General features: G+C 39.0%; 1 protein-coding gene across 1 annotated transcript in view; it reads left to right on the top strand.

The window, feature by feature from the left end:
* Positions 1-16113, top strand: part of ATP8B3 (ATPase phospholipid transporting 8B3) — a 507825-nt gene that overhangs the window by 416645 nt on the left and 75067 nt on the right. Inside the window, 1 exon segment of the mRNA XM_053700104.1 lies at positions 4352-4490. Within this exon segment, the coding sequence (XP_053556079.1) occupies positions 4352-4490 (139 nt within the window).

The raw sequence follows: 16113 nt of genomic DNA on the forward strand, positions 1-16113 counted from the left end.
GTCTCGGCGTTTCTGAAGGGTGGCAGGGCTTATGTCAGAAAATATTTGAATCTTGATGCCTGCATATGTAACAGGGGATTTAACTCTTGCGCTCTTCAGTACTTCTTCTTTGTCAAGGAAATTCAGGAAGCGGACTATGATGTCTCTTGGTGGAGCTTTCCCCGCTGGTTTAGGCCTAAGGGCCCTGTGCGCCCTTTCTAGGATCATATCTGGTGCAGATGGAGTGCCCTTAATGGTGCGAAATAAATCTTGCAGACAGCCAGATATGGCAGATGGGATGATGGATTCAGGGATCCCCCTGACTCTCAAATTGTTTCGTCTGTTTCTGTTGTCGAGGTCTTCGATTTTGTCTAATAAAAAGTTAATATTTTCTTCATGGTTGTGTATTTGTTTTGTAGATTGTTGTACATCATCACATATCAAAGTCTGTATATTTTCCAATTTGGCGACTTTTTGTTTTATTTGAGAGATGTCTTTTCGCAGTTCACCAAACAGGCCCCTGACCTCCTTCAGCACTTCTTTAATATCATCCTTGGATGATAGGTTTTTAAGATCTTCTTTTGTTATAAAGGGGCTATTATTGTGTGATGTGTCCTGCATTGAGGCCTGAGCTTGTGCCTCAGAGGAATCAGGACCTTTTTCAGTTTGAGATTCCACTGTTTTTAAATATTGATTGAGGGTGGTATTTTTCAGTGGTTTTTCCATTCTAGGTGTCCGTTTACAGGGCATTCCAAATCACCCCTGTTTTGACCGGAGATCCCCTGTTTTAAGAGTCAAAGCAGGTTTAGGGTGCTTCAGCTTAAAGTGTACGTGCCGCACCAGATATAGGCTGTGTCTGATGTGTAACAAAGTTTGGTTTAATGTTCATAAAGCCTATCTTTGCGCCTTATTCTATTTTTGTAGGGCTGTGAGTGTTAATAGAAGGTGGGAGCTGTATGTACTTTACCTCCGACCTCCTTGTATTCTTGTCTTGCCTTTAGTTTGATAGATTGCTGGCCCCCACCGGAGTAGTACTCACTTTCTGAATCAAGGGCCCAGTGTGTCGAAAGGCTGCCAATTTGAATTCGTATGCTGCAGGTCAAATCAATGCTTTGATGTTTGTCCGGTCGGGTGATAGTCCACAACCGGAGCTACGCAGTAACTGCGTAGTATGTCTTGCTGCTTAGTTCTGGGCCTGTATTGTAATGGCGTCTGCCGGTTCCGGGTCTTATTACGGTAAGTTTTTTTTATAGTCGAGTTCAATTAGTGTGTCGGCTGACAGCTCAGTTGGGTAACAGTCCTTATCACAAGCGATGGCAGGATCGCATGAGGGTTATGTGATCTAAGGCAGCTGCGTGTAGGGTAGATGATCTGGGACGCCACAAATGCCTCCTTGCTCGCGTCTCGCACGCTGTTGTCCAAATTCCGAATCAGATCTGTCTCTGATGCTCAGGGATGTTCTAAGTGGTATGAGAGCAATTTAAGTTACCGGGAACTTGGTGTTTAATCCCCTTTAGGAGAAACTTGGCTACGGAGCCTAGTTAGTGTGCGGCCATTTCCCTGCTTGGCCAGGCTCCGCCCCCTCTACATATTTCTTATGGTATTTTGGTACAATATATATCTATAGATTATATATACCTATAGTATATATATATATATATATATATATATATATATACATACACATATATATACAGTATATACATATATACATATATATATATATATATATATATATATATATATATATACAGTATATACATATATACACATATATATATATATATATATATATATATATATATACACACACAAACACACAGAGAAGCACACTCACAGGAATGAACAACCGGCTTATTACCAGTGTTAGCCTGTTCTATGGCGATTTACCACCTGTATGCAGCTTCTTTTAGGCTTATTTTAGCCCAGTAATGCTTTTGACAGAGTAGAACTTTCCTGTAGTATATCAGTCTGATCCCGCATTTTACACTTTTACCAGACAATTTCTCTCTGAACAAGGAACACAGCAACCGCAGATGATCGTTTTGGCCTTCATTTGGCCTTGTCAGTGAGATGTAGCCATATTCCTCTAAGCACACTGGGCAAGGATTCTGAAACGATCGTCTAGGGTTGCTGTGTTCCTTGTTCAGAGAGGAATTGCCTGGTATTTCGGTGCTGGACTCACCATAATAGGCGGGATCAGACTGATATACTACAGGAAATTTCTACTCTATGAAAAGCACTACTAAGCTAAAAGAAGCTGCACCCAGGTGCTAAATCGCCATATCGCCATAGAACAGGCTAACAATGGTATTGAGCCGGATGTTCATTCCTTTGAGTGTGCTTCTCTCTGTGTGTATGTACAGTATCCCACAAAAGTGAGTACACCTTTCACATTTTTGTAAATATTTGATTATATCTTTTCATGTGACAACACTGAAGAAATGACGCTTTGCTACAATGTAAAGTAGTGAGTGTACAGCCTGTATAACAGTGTCAATTTGCTGTCCCCTCAAAATAACTCAACACATAGCCATTAATGTCTAAACCGTTGGCAACAAAAGTGAGTACACCCCTAAGTGGAAATGTCCAAATTGGGCCCAATTAGCCATTTTCCCTCCCCGGTGTCATGTGACTCGTTAGTGTTACAAGGTCTCAGGTGTGAATGGGGAGCAGATGTGTTAAATTTGGTGTTATCGCTCTCATACTGGTCACTGGAAGTTTAACATGGTACCTCATGGCAAAGAACTCTCTGAGGATCTAAAAAAAAAGAATTGTTGCTCTACATAAAGATGGCCTAGGCTATAAGAAGATTGCTAAGACCCTGAAACTGAGCTGCAGCACGGTGGACAAGACCATACAGCGGTTTCACGGGACAGGTTCCACTCAGAACAGGCCTCGCCATGGTAGACCAAAGAAGTTGAGTGCACGTGCTCAGTGTCACATCCAGAGGTTGTCTTTGGGACATAGACGTATGAGTGCTGCCAGCATTGCTGCAGAGGTTGAAGGGGTGGTTGGTCAGCCTGTCAGTGCTCAGACCATACGCCGCACACTGCATCAAATTGGCCTGCATGGCTGTCATCCTAGAAGGAAGCCTCTTCTAAAGATGATGCACAAGAAAGCCCGCAAACAGTTTGCTGAAGACAAGCAGACTAAGGACATGGATTACTGGAACCATGTCCTGTGGTTCGATGAGGCAAAGATAAACTTATTTGGTTCAGATGGTGTCAAGCGTGTGTTGCGGCAACCAGGTGAGGTGTACAAAGACAAGTGTGTCTTGCCTACAGTCAAGCATGGTGGTGGGAGTGTCATGGTCTGGGCCTGCATGAGTGCTGCCGGCACTGGGGAGCTACAGTTCATTGAGGGAACCATGAATGCCAACATGTACTGTGACATACTGAAGCAGAGCATGATCCCCTCCCTTCGGAGACTGGGCCTCAGGGCAGTATTCCAACATGATAATGACCACAAACACACCTCCAAGATGACCACTGCCTTTGCTAAAGAAGCAGATGGTAAAGGTGATGGACTGGCCAAGCATTTCTCCAGACCTAAACCCTATTGAGCATCTGTGGGGCATCCTCAAATGGAAGGTGGGGGAGTACAAGGTCTCTAACATCCACCAGCTCTGTAATGTCGTCATAGAGGAGTGAAAGAGGACTCCAGTGGCAACCTGTGAAGCTCTGGTGAACTCCATGCCCAAGAGGATTAAGGCAGTGCTGGAAAATAATGGTGGCAACACAAAATATTGACACTTTGGGCCCAATTTGGACATTTGCACTTAGGGGTGTACTCACTTTTGCTGCCAACATTTTAGACTTTAATGGCTGTTTGTTCAATTATTTTGAAGGGACAGCAAATGTACACTGTTATACAGGCTGTACACTCACTACTTTATATTGTAGCAAAGTGTCATTTCTTCAGTGTTGTCACATAAAAAGATATAATAAAATATTTACAAAAATGTGAGGGGTGTACTCACTTTTGTGGGATACTGTATGTATGTATGTATATATATATGTGTGTGAGTGTATATATATATATATATATATTTTAAAATACTAAGAACATATTCTCCTATGTGAAGAACGTGAAATATTTACAGTAAATACACAGTATAACACTTTATTACATATGAATATTGCATAAGTATGCTTTAACATGTTTTCATCTAAGTGCAAAGGGCTCCAATGTCTATATACAGTATGTATACATATGTATTTATGTGTTTATATGTCTGTAAATAACTGATATCGCTCGAACATAACTGTTAGCGCTCCATTCGTAATCTGGCCCAAAATGTGTATTTGTAAATGCGATTGACTTTCTTTGTGGGTATAAAAATTTCATTTTTTTTCTTTTGTTCAAACAGATTATATTCGAGATATCATATTGGACCGTCCTGTCAGTGCTGGCCATCCTTGTTAGTCCTGCAGCTTATTTCCTGATCACGCTTCTGAGCCAAACTTTTCCACTGTTCAAGGCCATGCCTACAATTTTTATGTTTCCAGGTAAAAAACAAAAATCAAGGTTTAATAACCATGAGCATATTCTTCTTTGACATATGAAACAATCTTTTTTGTTTTGTGTAATCACTTTAGAATCTGCGCAGCTCCGACTCACGTTATTTATTAAAACATAAAGGCCCAGATTTGGAGTTTGGCGGTAGCCGTGAAAACCAGCGTTAGAGGCTCCTAACGCTGGTTTTAGGCTAACTCCGGTATTTGGAGTCACTCAAAATAGGGTCTAACGCTCACTTTTCAGCCGCGACTTTTCCATACCGCAGATCCCCTTACGTCAATTGCGTATCCTATCTTTTCAATGGGATCTTTCTTACTCCGGTATTTAGAGTCGTGTTTGAAGAGAGCGTTAGAAATCTAACAACAAAACTCCAGCCGCAGAAAAAAGTCAGTAGTTAAGAGCTTTTTGGGCTAACGCCGGTTCATAAAGCTCTTAACTACTGTACTCTAAAGTACACTAACACCCATAAACTACCTATGTACCCCTAAACTGAGGTCCCCCCACATCGCCGCCACTCGATTAAATTTTTTAACCCCTAATCTGCCGACCGCCACCTACGTTATACTTATGTACCCCTAATCTGCTGCCCCTAACACCGCCGACCCCTGTATTATATTTATTAACCCCTAATCTGCCCCCCACAACGTCGCCGCCAACTACTTACAATAATTAACCCCTAATCTGCCGACCGCAAAGCGCCGCTACTTGTTATCCTTATGTACCCCTAATCTGCTGCCCCTAACACCGCCGACCCCTATATTATATTTATTAACCCCTAATCTGCCCCCCTCAACGTCGCCTCCACCTGTCTACACTTATTAACCCCTAATCTGCCGAGCGGACCGCACCGCTACTATAATAAAGTTATTAACCCCTAATCCGCCTCACTAACCCTATAATAAATAGTATTAACCCCTAATCTGCCCTCCCTAACATCGCCGACACCTAACTTCAAACATTAACCCCTAATCTGCCGACCAGAGCTCACCGCTATTCTAATAAATGTATTAACCCCTAAAGCTAAGTCTAACCCTAACACTAACACCCCCCTAAATTAAATATAATTTTAATCTAACGAAATTAATTAACTCTTATTAAATAAATTATTCCTATTTAAAACTAAATACTTACCTGTAAAATAAACCCTAATATAGCTACAATATAAATTATAATTACATTGTAGCTATTTTAGGATTAATATTTATTTTACAGGCAACTTTGTAATTATTTTAACCAGGTACAATAGCTAATAAATAGTTAAGAACTATTTAATAGCTACCTAGTTAAAATAATTACAAAATTACCTGTAAAATAAATCCTAACCTAAGTTACAATTAAACCTAACACTACACTATCAATAAATTAATTAAATAAAATACCTACAATTATCTACAATTAAACCTAACACTACACTATCAATACATTAATTAAATACAATTCCTACAAATAACTACAATTAAATAAACTAACTAAAGTACAAAAAATAAAAAAGAACTAAGTTACAAAAAATAAAAATATATTTACAAACATAAGAAAAATATTACAACAATTTAAAACTAATTACACCTACTCTAAGCCCCCTAATAAAATAACAAAGCCCCCCAAAATAACAAAATGCCCTACCCTATTCTAAATTACAAAAGTTCAAAGCTCTTTTACCTTACCAGCCCTGAACAGGGCCCTTTGCGGGGCATGCCCCAAGAAGTTCAGCTCTTTTGCCTGTAAAAAAAAACATACAATACCCCCCCCCAACATTACAACCCACCACCCACATACCCCTAATCTAACCCAAACCCCCCTTAAATAAACCTAACACTAAGCCCCTGAAGATCTTCCTACCTTGTCTTCACCATACCAGGTTCACCGATCCGTCCTGAAGAGCTCCTCCGATGTCCTGATCCAAGCCCAAGCGGGGGGCTGAAGATGTCCATGATCCGGTCGAAGTCTTCATCCAAGCGGGGCAGAAGAGGTCTTCCATCCGATTGAAGTCTTCATCCAGACGGCATCTTCTATCGTCATCCATCCGGAGCGAAGCGGCAGCATCCTGAAGACCTCCGACGCGGAACATCCATCCTGCCCGACGACTGAACGACGAATGACGGTTCCTTTAAATGACGTCATCCAAGATGGCGTCCCTCGAATTCCAATCAGCCAATCAGATTGAGCTCGCATTCTATTGGCTGTTCCGATCAGCCAATAGAATGCGAGCTCAATTTGATTGGCTGATTGGATCAGCCAATCGGATTGATCTTGATTCTGATTGGCTGATTCCATCAGCCAATCAGAATATTCCTACCTTAATTCCGATTGGCTGATAGAATCCTATCAGCCAATCGGAATTCGAGGGACGCCATCTTGGATGACGTCATTTAAAGGAACCGTCATTCGTCGTTCAGTCGTCGGGCAGGATGGATGTTCCGCGTCGGAGGTCTTCAGGATGCTGCCGCTTCACTCCGGATGGATGACAATAGAGGATGCCGCCTGGATGAAGACTTCAATCGGATGGAAGCCCTCTTCTGCCCCGCTTGGATGAAGACTTCGACCGGATCATGGACATCTTCAGCCCCCCGCTTGGGCTTGGATCAGGACATCGGAGGAGCTCTTCAGGACGGATCGGTGAACCTGGTATGGTGAAGACAAGGTAGGAAGATCTTCAGGGGCTTAGTGTTAGGTATATTTAAGGGGGGTTTGGGTTAGATTAGGGGTATGTGGGTGGTGGGTTGTAATGTTGGGGGGGGTATTGTATGTTTTTTTTTACAGGCAAAAGAGCTGAACTTCTTGGGGCATGCCCCGCAAAGGGCCCTGTTCAGGGCTGGTAAGGTAAAAGAGCTTTGAACTTTAGTAATTTAGAATAGGGTAGGGCATTTTGTTATTTTGGGGGGGGCTTTGTTATTTTATTAGGGGGCTTAGAGTAGGTGTAATTAGTTTAAAATTGTTGTAATATTTTTCTTATGTTTGTAAATATTTTTTTATTTTTTGTAACTTAGTTCTTTTTTATTTTTTGTACTTTAGTTAGTTTATTTAATTGTAGTTATTTGTAGGAAATGTATTTAATTAATGTATTGATAGTGTAGTGTTAGGTTTAATTGTAGATAATTGTAGGTATTTTATTTAATTAATTTAATGATAGTATAGTGTTAGGTTTAATTGTAACTTAGGTTAGGATTTATTTTACAGGTAATTTTGTAATTATTTTAACTAGGTAACTATAAAATAGTTCTTAACTATTTAATAGCTATTGTACCTGGTTAAAATAATTACAAAGTTGCCTGTAAAATAAATATTAATCCTAAAATAGCTACAATGTAATTATAATTTATATTGTAGCTATATTAGGGTTTATTTTACAGGTAAGTATTTAGCTTTAAATAGGAATAATTTATTTAATAAGAGTTAATTAATTTAGTTAGGTTAAAATTATATTTAATTTAGGGGGGTGTTAGTGTTAGGGTTAGACTTAGCTTTAGGGGTTAATACATTTATTAGAATAGCGGTAAGCTCCAGTCGGCAGATTAGGGGTTAATGTTTGAAGTTAGGTGTCGGCGATGTTAGGGAGGGCAGATTAGGGGTTAATACTATTTATTATAGGGTTAGTGAGGCGGATTAGGGGTTAATAACTTTATTATAGTAGCGGTGCGGTCCGCTCGGCAGATTAGGGGTTAATAAGTGTAGGTAGGTGGAGGCGATGTTGTGGGGGGCAGATTAGGGGTTAATAAATATAATATAGGGGTCGGCGGTGTTAGGGGCAGCAGATTAGGGGTACATAAGGATAATGTAAGTAGCGGCGGTTTACGGAGCGGCAGATTAGGGGTTAAAAATAAAATGCAGGTGTCAGCGATAGTGGGGGCGGCAGATTAGGGGTTAATAAGTGTAAGGTTAGGGGTGTTTAGATTCGGGGTACATGTTAGGGTGTTAGGTGCAGACTTAGGAGGTGTTTCCGCATAGCAAACAATGGGGCTGCGTTAAGAGCTGAACGCGGCTTTTTTGCAGGTGTTAGGTTTTTTTTCAGCTCAAACAGCCCCATTGTTTCCTATGGGGGAATCGTGCACGAGCACGTTTTTGAGGCTGGCCGCGTCCGTAAGCAACTCTGGTATCGAGAGTCGAAGTTGCGTTAAATATGCTCTACGCTCCTTTTTTGGAGCCTAACGCAGCGATTCTGTGGACTCTCAATACCAGAGTTATTTTTATGGTGCGGCCAGAAAAAAGCCGGCGTTAGCTACGCGGGTCCTTACCGACAAAACTCCAAATCTAGCCAAAAGTAAGCACACAATACTCCATGTACTTACAAGATGAATAAAAGATAGATGCACATAATAAAATAGAAAGGTGCCTGTAGTCCTCCTTATTTTTGGTGAATGCCGTCCAGATTGAAACCTAGTCTGATCAGTGGTTTACTCAATGTGTAACGCCTGATTGCGGGTTCTCCAGCTGTGAACGAACGCTGTTACTTTAAGCCTGCTGATATCATCACCGCATTACTACATGTATGGAGTATGTAAAGTTGCACAGTGACATCACGCGCAATGACATGATGACGTCACTCTGCAACTTTATTTAAAAATAACAATGTTAAGTATAGAAAAGGGGGGCATGCTGCTTAGAAGCCTGTATCTCAGGCATCTAAGCAGCTACAGACCCCCAAGACCCACCGTTGGAAAGGTAATCGCCTAACCTTTCCAAGGGTATAAGTCTTGGGGATCTGAGGGGGGGGGGGAGTATTTTTTTTTTTTAAAAAGTAATCAAATGAATTCCAGCTTAGCACTCAAAGGGTTAATAAATAACATGAGTCGGAGCTGCACTTTTGTTTCATTTTATCTTCACAGATTCTAAAAAGTGTTTACAGCTGCACCTCCTTCCACTTACTATCAGGTTTTCTCTATTGATGAACTTTGGTGACTATATGGTCATTTGTTTTATATGTATTTTGTGTATACACGTTTTTGACTGTGTGGGAAGGCTTGTTTGGTTCGTTTTGTGTAATGCCAACCATGACTGTAAACTTTCGCTACATGAGCGGATCACAAGATCCAGAAGGATGAAGGGGAGATCATCTCTTTATTTACAGAGGTAAATATACTCTCAGCACTCTCCCTCTCTGTACTAGATTATGGAACTGCACTGTTCTCATAGAAGTAAAGGGTTAGGAAAATTGCATACTTCTTATAAACCTGACAGCAGACCTGTAGTAAGCATTTTTATAAGAGTTCCATCTTAAACAGTATATAGGGCCATCCTGTTTAAGGGCTAAAATGGTATATTCAAGAGTCAATTGATTATTAGTCTATTGGGGGAAAAAGCAGATTATCAGATTCAGATTATAAATTCATTAATTTATTTGGCGTAATATATTTGGAATCCACTAGTTGAGAGTGACAACACTATTTTGACAGTCCTATTACCTATGAGAAGATACCAGGTAAAGGACCACTACATTCAGTAGAATTTCATAATTAACAAGTTCATAATAAAAAGGCAATATAATAACACACTGAATTTCAAATAAGGAGTAGATTTTTTTTTCTGACAAATGTACCCCCCCCCCCCATTTGCCGGCCCCCTGTATCATGTGATAGCCATGAGTCAATCACAGACTAGTATATGTGTATATGTAAAACAACAAACATTCTGGTATTGACAGTCCCTTTAAGTATAAATACAGCCATTAAAATCCATCTCAGATGATTGTACTATATTATCTAATTTCTGTTCCATTTTCCCCACCTAGTTTCATCTTAACCTTAATAAAAGCATAATTTGTAAACTTGTTTTAAGAACAGAAATTGATAACAAAATTTACACCCAGGCTACACTTTTTATACTTGGTATAAAAACTCAGTAACTGTTTAGTCTAGGGCTTTTTCTTTGATCACATTTACATACTAAAACCTTTTTTTTGAGATTAGTGGTAATCAAATGAAGAAACATAGTTATATAGAAAGTCTTTTTTTAAATATGAAACTGTTACAAGTTACCACTGCTTCTCCAATCAGCCAATCGTGTTGAACTCGCATTCTATTGGCTGTTCCGATCAGCCAAAAGAATGCAAGTTCAATACGATTGGCTGATTGGATCAGATTTTTTCTACCTATAGAAATATAGAATTCTATCAGCCTATCGGAATTGAAGGGACGCCATCTTGGATGACGTCCTTTAAAGGAACCTTCATTCAGAAGGATGTTCCGCGTCGGTGGGATGAAGATGGATCCGGAAGAAAGAAGATAGAAGATGCCGCTTGGAAGAAGACATCGCCCGGATGGAAGACCTCTTCTTTGCCGCTTGGATCAAGACTTCTACCGGATGGAGGACATCTTCTTGCTCCGCTTGGATGAAGAATTCGGCTCGGCTGGGTGAAGACGACTCAAGGTAGGGAGATCTTCAGGGGGTTAGTGATAGGTTTTTTTAAGGGGGGTTTGGGTGGGTTAGAGTAGGGGTATGTGGGTGGTGGGTTGTAATGTTAAGGGGGTATTGTATTTTTATTTTCAGGCAAAAGAGCTGATTACTTTGGGGCAAGGCTCCGCAAAAAGCTCTTTTAAGGGCTGGTAAAAGAGCTGATTACTTTTGTATTTTAGAATAGGGTAGGGAATTTTTTATTTTGGGGGGCTTTTTTATTTTATTAGGGGGCTTAGATTAGGTGTAATTAGTTTAAACTGCTTGTAATTCTTTTCTTTTTTTTGTAATTTAGTGTTTGTTTTTTTTGTATTATATAATAGTTTATTTTATTGTATTTAATTGTAGGTAATTGTAGGTAATTTATTTAATTAAAGGGACACTGTACCCAATTTTTTTCTTTTGTGATTCAGATAGAGCATGACATTTTAAGCAACGTTCTAATTTACTCCTATTATCAAATTTTCTTCATTCTCTTGGTATCTTTATTTGAAATGCAAGAAAGTAAGTTTAGATGCCGGCCCATTTTTTGTGATCAACCTGGGTTGTTCTTGCTGATTGGTGGATAAACTCATCCATCAATAAAAAAGTGCTGTCCAGAGTTCTTCTTTTTAAAATAAAGATAGCAAGATTGATAATAGGAATAAATTAGAAAGTGGCTTAAAATTGCATGCTCTATCTGAATCATGAAAGAAAAAATTTGGGTTCAGTGTCCCTTTAATTTAATGATAGTGTAGTGTTAGGTTTAATTGTAACTTAGGTTAGGATTTATTTTACATGTCATTTTGTATTTATTTTAACTAGGTAGCTATTAAATAGTTATTAACTATTTAATAGCTATTGTACGTAGTTAAAATAAATACAAAGTTGCCTGTAAAATAAATATAAATCCTAAAATAGCTACAATGTAATTATTAATTATATTGTAGCTATATTAGGGTTTATTTTATAGGTAAGTATTTAGTTTTAAATAGGAATAATTTAGTTAATTTTAGGAATATTATTTCGTTTAATATAAATTATATTTATGTTAGGGGGGTGTTAGGGTTAGAGTTATGTTTAGGGGTTAATAACTTTATTATAGTAGCGGCAACGGTGCGGGCGGGAGATTAGGGGTTAATAATTGTAGGTAGGTGGCCGCTATGTTAGGGAGGGCAGATTAGGGGTTAATACAATTTATTATAGTGTTTGCGAGGCGGGAGTGTGGCGGTTTAGGGGTTAATATATTTATTATAGTGGCGGCGAGGTCCGGTCGGCAGATTAGGGGTTAATAAGTGTAGGTAAGGTAGCAGCAACATTGGGGGGGCAGATTAGGGGTTAATAAATATAATATAGGGGTCCGCGATGTTAGGGGCAGCAGATTAGGGGTTCATAGGGATAATGTAGGTGGCAGCGTTAGCTACGCGGGTCTTTACCGACAAAACTCTAAATCTAGCCGTTTGTTTAAACTACCAAATAAACTAATATAACTATTAAACTAAAATTAAACTAACTACCAATTAAATAAACTATATTACACATTAAAAAAATCCTAACACTACTCTAAAAATTACAAAGTATCGAATTACAAAAAATAAAAAAGACTAAATTACAAAAAATAAAAAAGACTAAATTACGAAAAATAACAAAGGAAATTATCAAAAATAAAAAGAATTACACCTAATCTAATAGACCTATAAAAATAAAAAGCCCCCAAATTAAAAAAACCCTAGCCTATAATAAACTACCAATAGGGCCTTTTGTAGGGCATTGCCCTAAGTTAAACAGCTCTGTTACCTGTAAAAAAAATACAAAGACCCCCCAACAGTAAAACCCACCACCCAACCAACCCCCGCAAAAAAAACCTAACTCTAACAAAAACTACCCATTGCCCTGAAAAGAGCATTTGTATGGGCATTGCCCTTAAAAGGGCATTTAGCTCTTTTGCATTCCCCTGAAAAGGGCATTTAGCTCTTTTAAGAAATGCCCAACCCCTAATCTAAAAAAAAAAACACCCAAAAAACCTTATAAAACCTAACCCCTCTTTAGGTACTCACAATTGCTGAAGTACCGCTTGAACGATCTTCATCCTGGTGACTCCATCTTCATCCAGGTGGCATCTTCTATCTTCATCCCGGCGGCGCGGTGCGGGTCCATTTTGAAGAGATCCGGCGCAGAGCATCCTCTTCATACGGTCGCCGCCGTATACTGAATCTTCAATGCAAGGGTCGCGATTCAAAATGGCATCCCTTGCATTCCTATTGGCTGATTTGATTTTGGAAATTCAAATTATCCAATAGGATGAGAGCTTCTAAAATTCTATTAGCTGTTCAAATCAGCCAATAGAATTTCAGTAGCTCTCATCCTATTGGCAGATTTGAATTTCCAAAATCAAATCAGCCAATAGGAATGCAGGGGGCGCCATTTTGAATAGCATCCCTTGCATTGAACATTCAGTATACGGCGGCGACCATATGAAAAGCATGCTCCACGCCGGATATCTTCAAGATGGACCCGCTCCGCACCACCGATTAGGGGTTGGGCATTTCTTAAAAGAGCTAAATGCCCTTTTCAGGGGAATGCAAAAGAGCTAAATGCCCTTTTGGCAGATTTGAATGATGCCGCCTGGATGAAGATGGAGCCGCCTGGATGAAGATGGAGCCGCCGGGATGAAGATTGTTCAAGCGGGACTTCAGCAACTGTGAGTACCAAAAGAGTGGTTAGTGTTAGGTTTTTTTAAGGTTTTTTTGGGTGGGTTTGTTTTTTAGATTTGGGGTTGGGCATTACTTAAAAAGAGCTAAATGCCCTTTTCAGGGCAATGCAAAAGAGCTAAATGCCCTTTTAAGGGCAATGCCCATACAAATGCCCTTTTCAGGGCAATGGATAGATTCATTTTTTTATAGTTTTTTTATTTTTATTTTGTGGTTATAGGGGGTGGGGGTTTGTAATGTTAGGGGGTCTTTGTACTTTTTCAGGTAAAAGAGCTAATTAACTTAGGGCAATGTCCTACAAAAGACCCTTTTTAGAGGTTATTGGTAGTATATTCTAGATCAGGTTTTTTATTTTGGAGTGGGTTTTGTTTTAAACTGGGTATTATAATAGAAATAATTGTTATTATTTTGGATAATTTGTTTGTTATTTTGTGTAGGCAGGAAAAAGAGCTGAATGCCCTTACAAATGCCCTTTTCAGGGCAATGGGTAGATTAGGTTTTACTTTATCTTTTATTTTGTGGGTTTGCGAGGTGGGAGTTTGTATACTGTTAGGGGTGTTTGTTTTTCTTTTGTAGCAAAATAGCTGTTATCTTTAGGGCAATGCCCTACAAAAGGCCCTTTTAAGGGTCCACAAAAGGCCATTTTAAGGGCCCTTGGTAGTTAATTATAGATTAGGGTTTTTTAATTTGGGGTGGTTTTTTTTTAAAAGGGTATTAGAATAGGAATAATTTTTATTGCTTTGGATAATTTTGTTTGTTATTTTTTATAATAGTAGGGTTTTTTATTTTTTTATTTTAGTGTTATTTATTATTTGTAATGGTAGTTTTTTATTTTATTTTTTGTAATGATAGGTTTTACTGTAAGGCAGCTTAGGTTTTATTTTACAGGCAAGTTTGTATTTATTTTAACTAGGTAGTTAGTAAATAGTTAATAACTATTTACTAACTAGTCTACCTAGTTAAAATAAATACAAACTTACCTGTGAAATAAAAATAAACCTAAGCTAGCTACAATATAACTATTAGTTATATTTTAGCTAGCTTAGGTTTTATTTCACAGGTAAGTATGTATTTAGTTTTAAATAGGTATTGTTTAGTTAATAATTGTAACTTTAATTTAGCTCTATTTTAATTATGTTAAAGTTAGGGGGTGTTAGGTTTAGGGTTATGGTTAGGATTAGGTTTAGGGTTACGGTTAGGGTTAGGTTTAGGGGTTAATATAGTTTAATTTAGGTTGTTGCAATGTAGGGGCTGGCGGTTTAGGGGTTAATAGGTTTATTTAGTGGTAGTGATGTGGGAGGCCAGAGGTTTAGGGGTTAATAACTTTATTTAGTGGCAGCGATGTCGGGGAGCGGCAGAATAGGGGTTAATAGATTTATTATAGTGTGGGCAGCAATGTCGGGGGTGCGAGGGAATAGGGGTTAATAATTAAAGTATAGTGGCGGCGATATTGGGAGCATCAGATTAGGGGTTAATAGATTTATTTTGGTGGCGGCGATATCGGGAGCGGCAGATTAGGGGTAAATAACATTATGTAGGTGGCGGCGATGTCGGGGGCGGCAGATTAGGGGTGTTTAGACTTAGGGTTTATGTTAGGGTGTTAGGTTTAAACGTAACTTTTATTTTCCCCATAGAAATCAATGGGGCTGCATTACGGAGCTTTTCTTTACGCAATCGCAGGTGTTAGATTTTTTTCTGACCTGCTCTCCCCATTGATGTCTATGGGGGAAGCGTGCACAAAACAGCACTTGTATTTAGTGCGGTATGGAGCACGCACAAGCCGGCTGTTTCAAAACTTGTAATGGCTGCACTATAGAGGGTGAAATAACGCAACTTTTGTAACGTTCGTTAAATTCCCTATAGTGCACATAACTCGTAATTTAGGTGTATATTTGCTATTTCTACATACCACAGACTGTATATACTGGCTAAGTCTAACGCTAACCTGTGTCCTTACAAAGGAATTAATAATTTGTCAACATCACATTGTGTGTGGGGACTGGGGTCATTAAAACCTGTCACACCTAGCTATTATTGACTGCTTACATTGTCTAAAAAATATGTAAGCAAACACAGTGACAAATAACTCAGTTGCCTATATAATTAAAAGGGGCAATCAAGAACAAACTTGAACTTTTGTTCTTAATACCTATAATATAAATAGCGTTATAAGTGCTACATACATTATCAAGTTTTTTCCGTATCTTTTTTTATACCTTTGTTAAACCACCGGTGGTCATTTATTCATTTATCCTTTGATGTATTTCAACATATGCGGCTAGATTACGAGTTTTTGTCGGTAATGGTGTGCGGGGCTAACAAGCCTTTTTTTCTCACCGCTCACTTAGGACAATGCTGGTATTACAGGTTTTCTTCAAGCCGGCGTTAGCCTCAGAAAAGTGAGCGTTGAGCCAAATTTAGCTCCACATCTCACTGTAATACCAGCGCTGCTTACAGTAGCGGTGAGCTGGCTAAATGTGCTCATGCACTATTTCCCCATAGGAAACAATGGGGCTGAGCTGGCTGAAAAAAACCT

This window comes from Bombina bombina, chromosome 2 (genome assembly GCF_027579735.1).
Source record: "Bombina bombina isolate aBomBom1 chromosome 2, aBomBom1.pri, whole genome shotgun sequence".
NCBI lineage: Eukaryota > Metazoa > Chordata > Amphibia > Anura > Bombinatoridae > Bombina > Bombina bombina.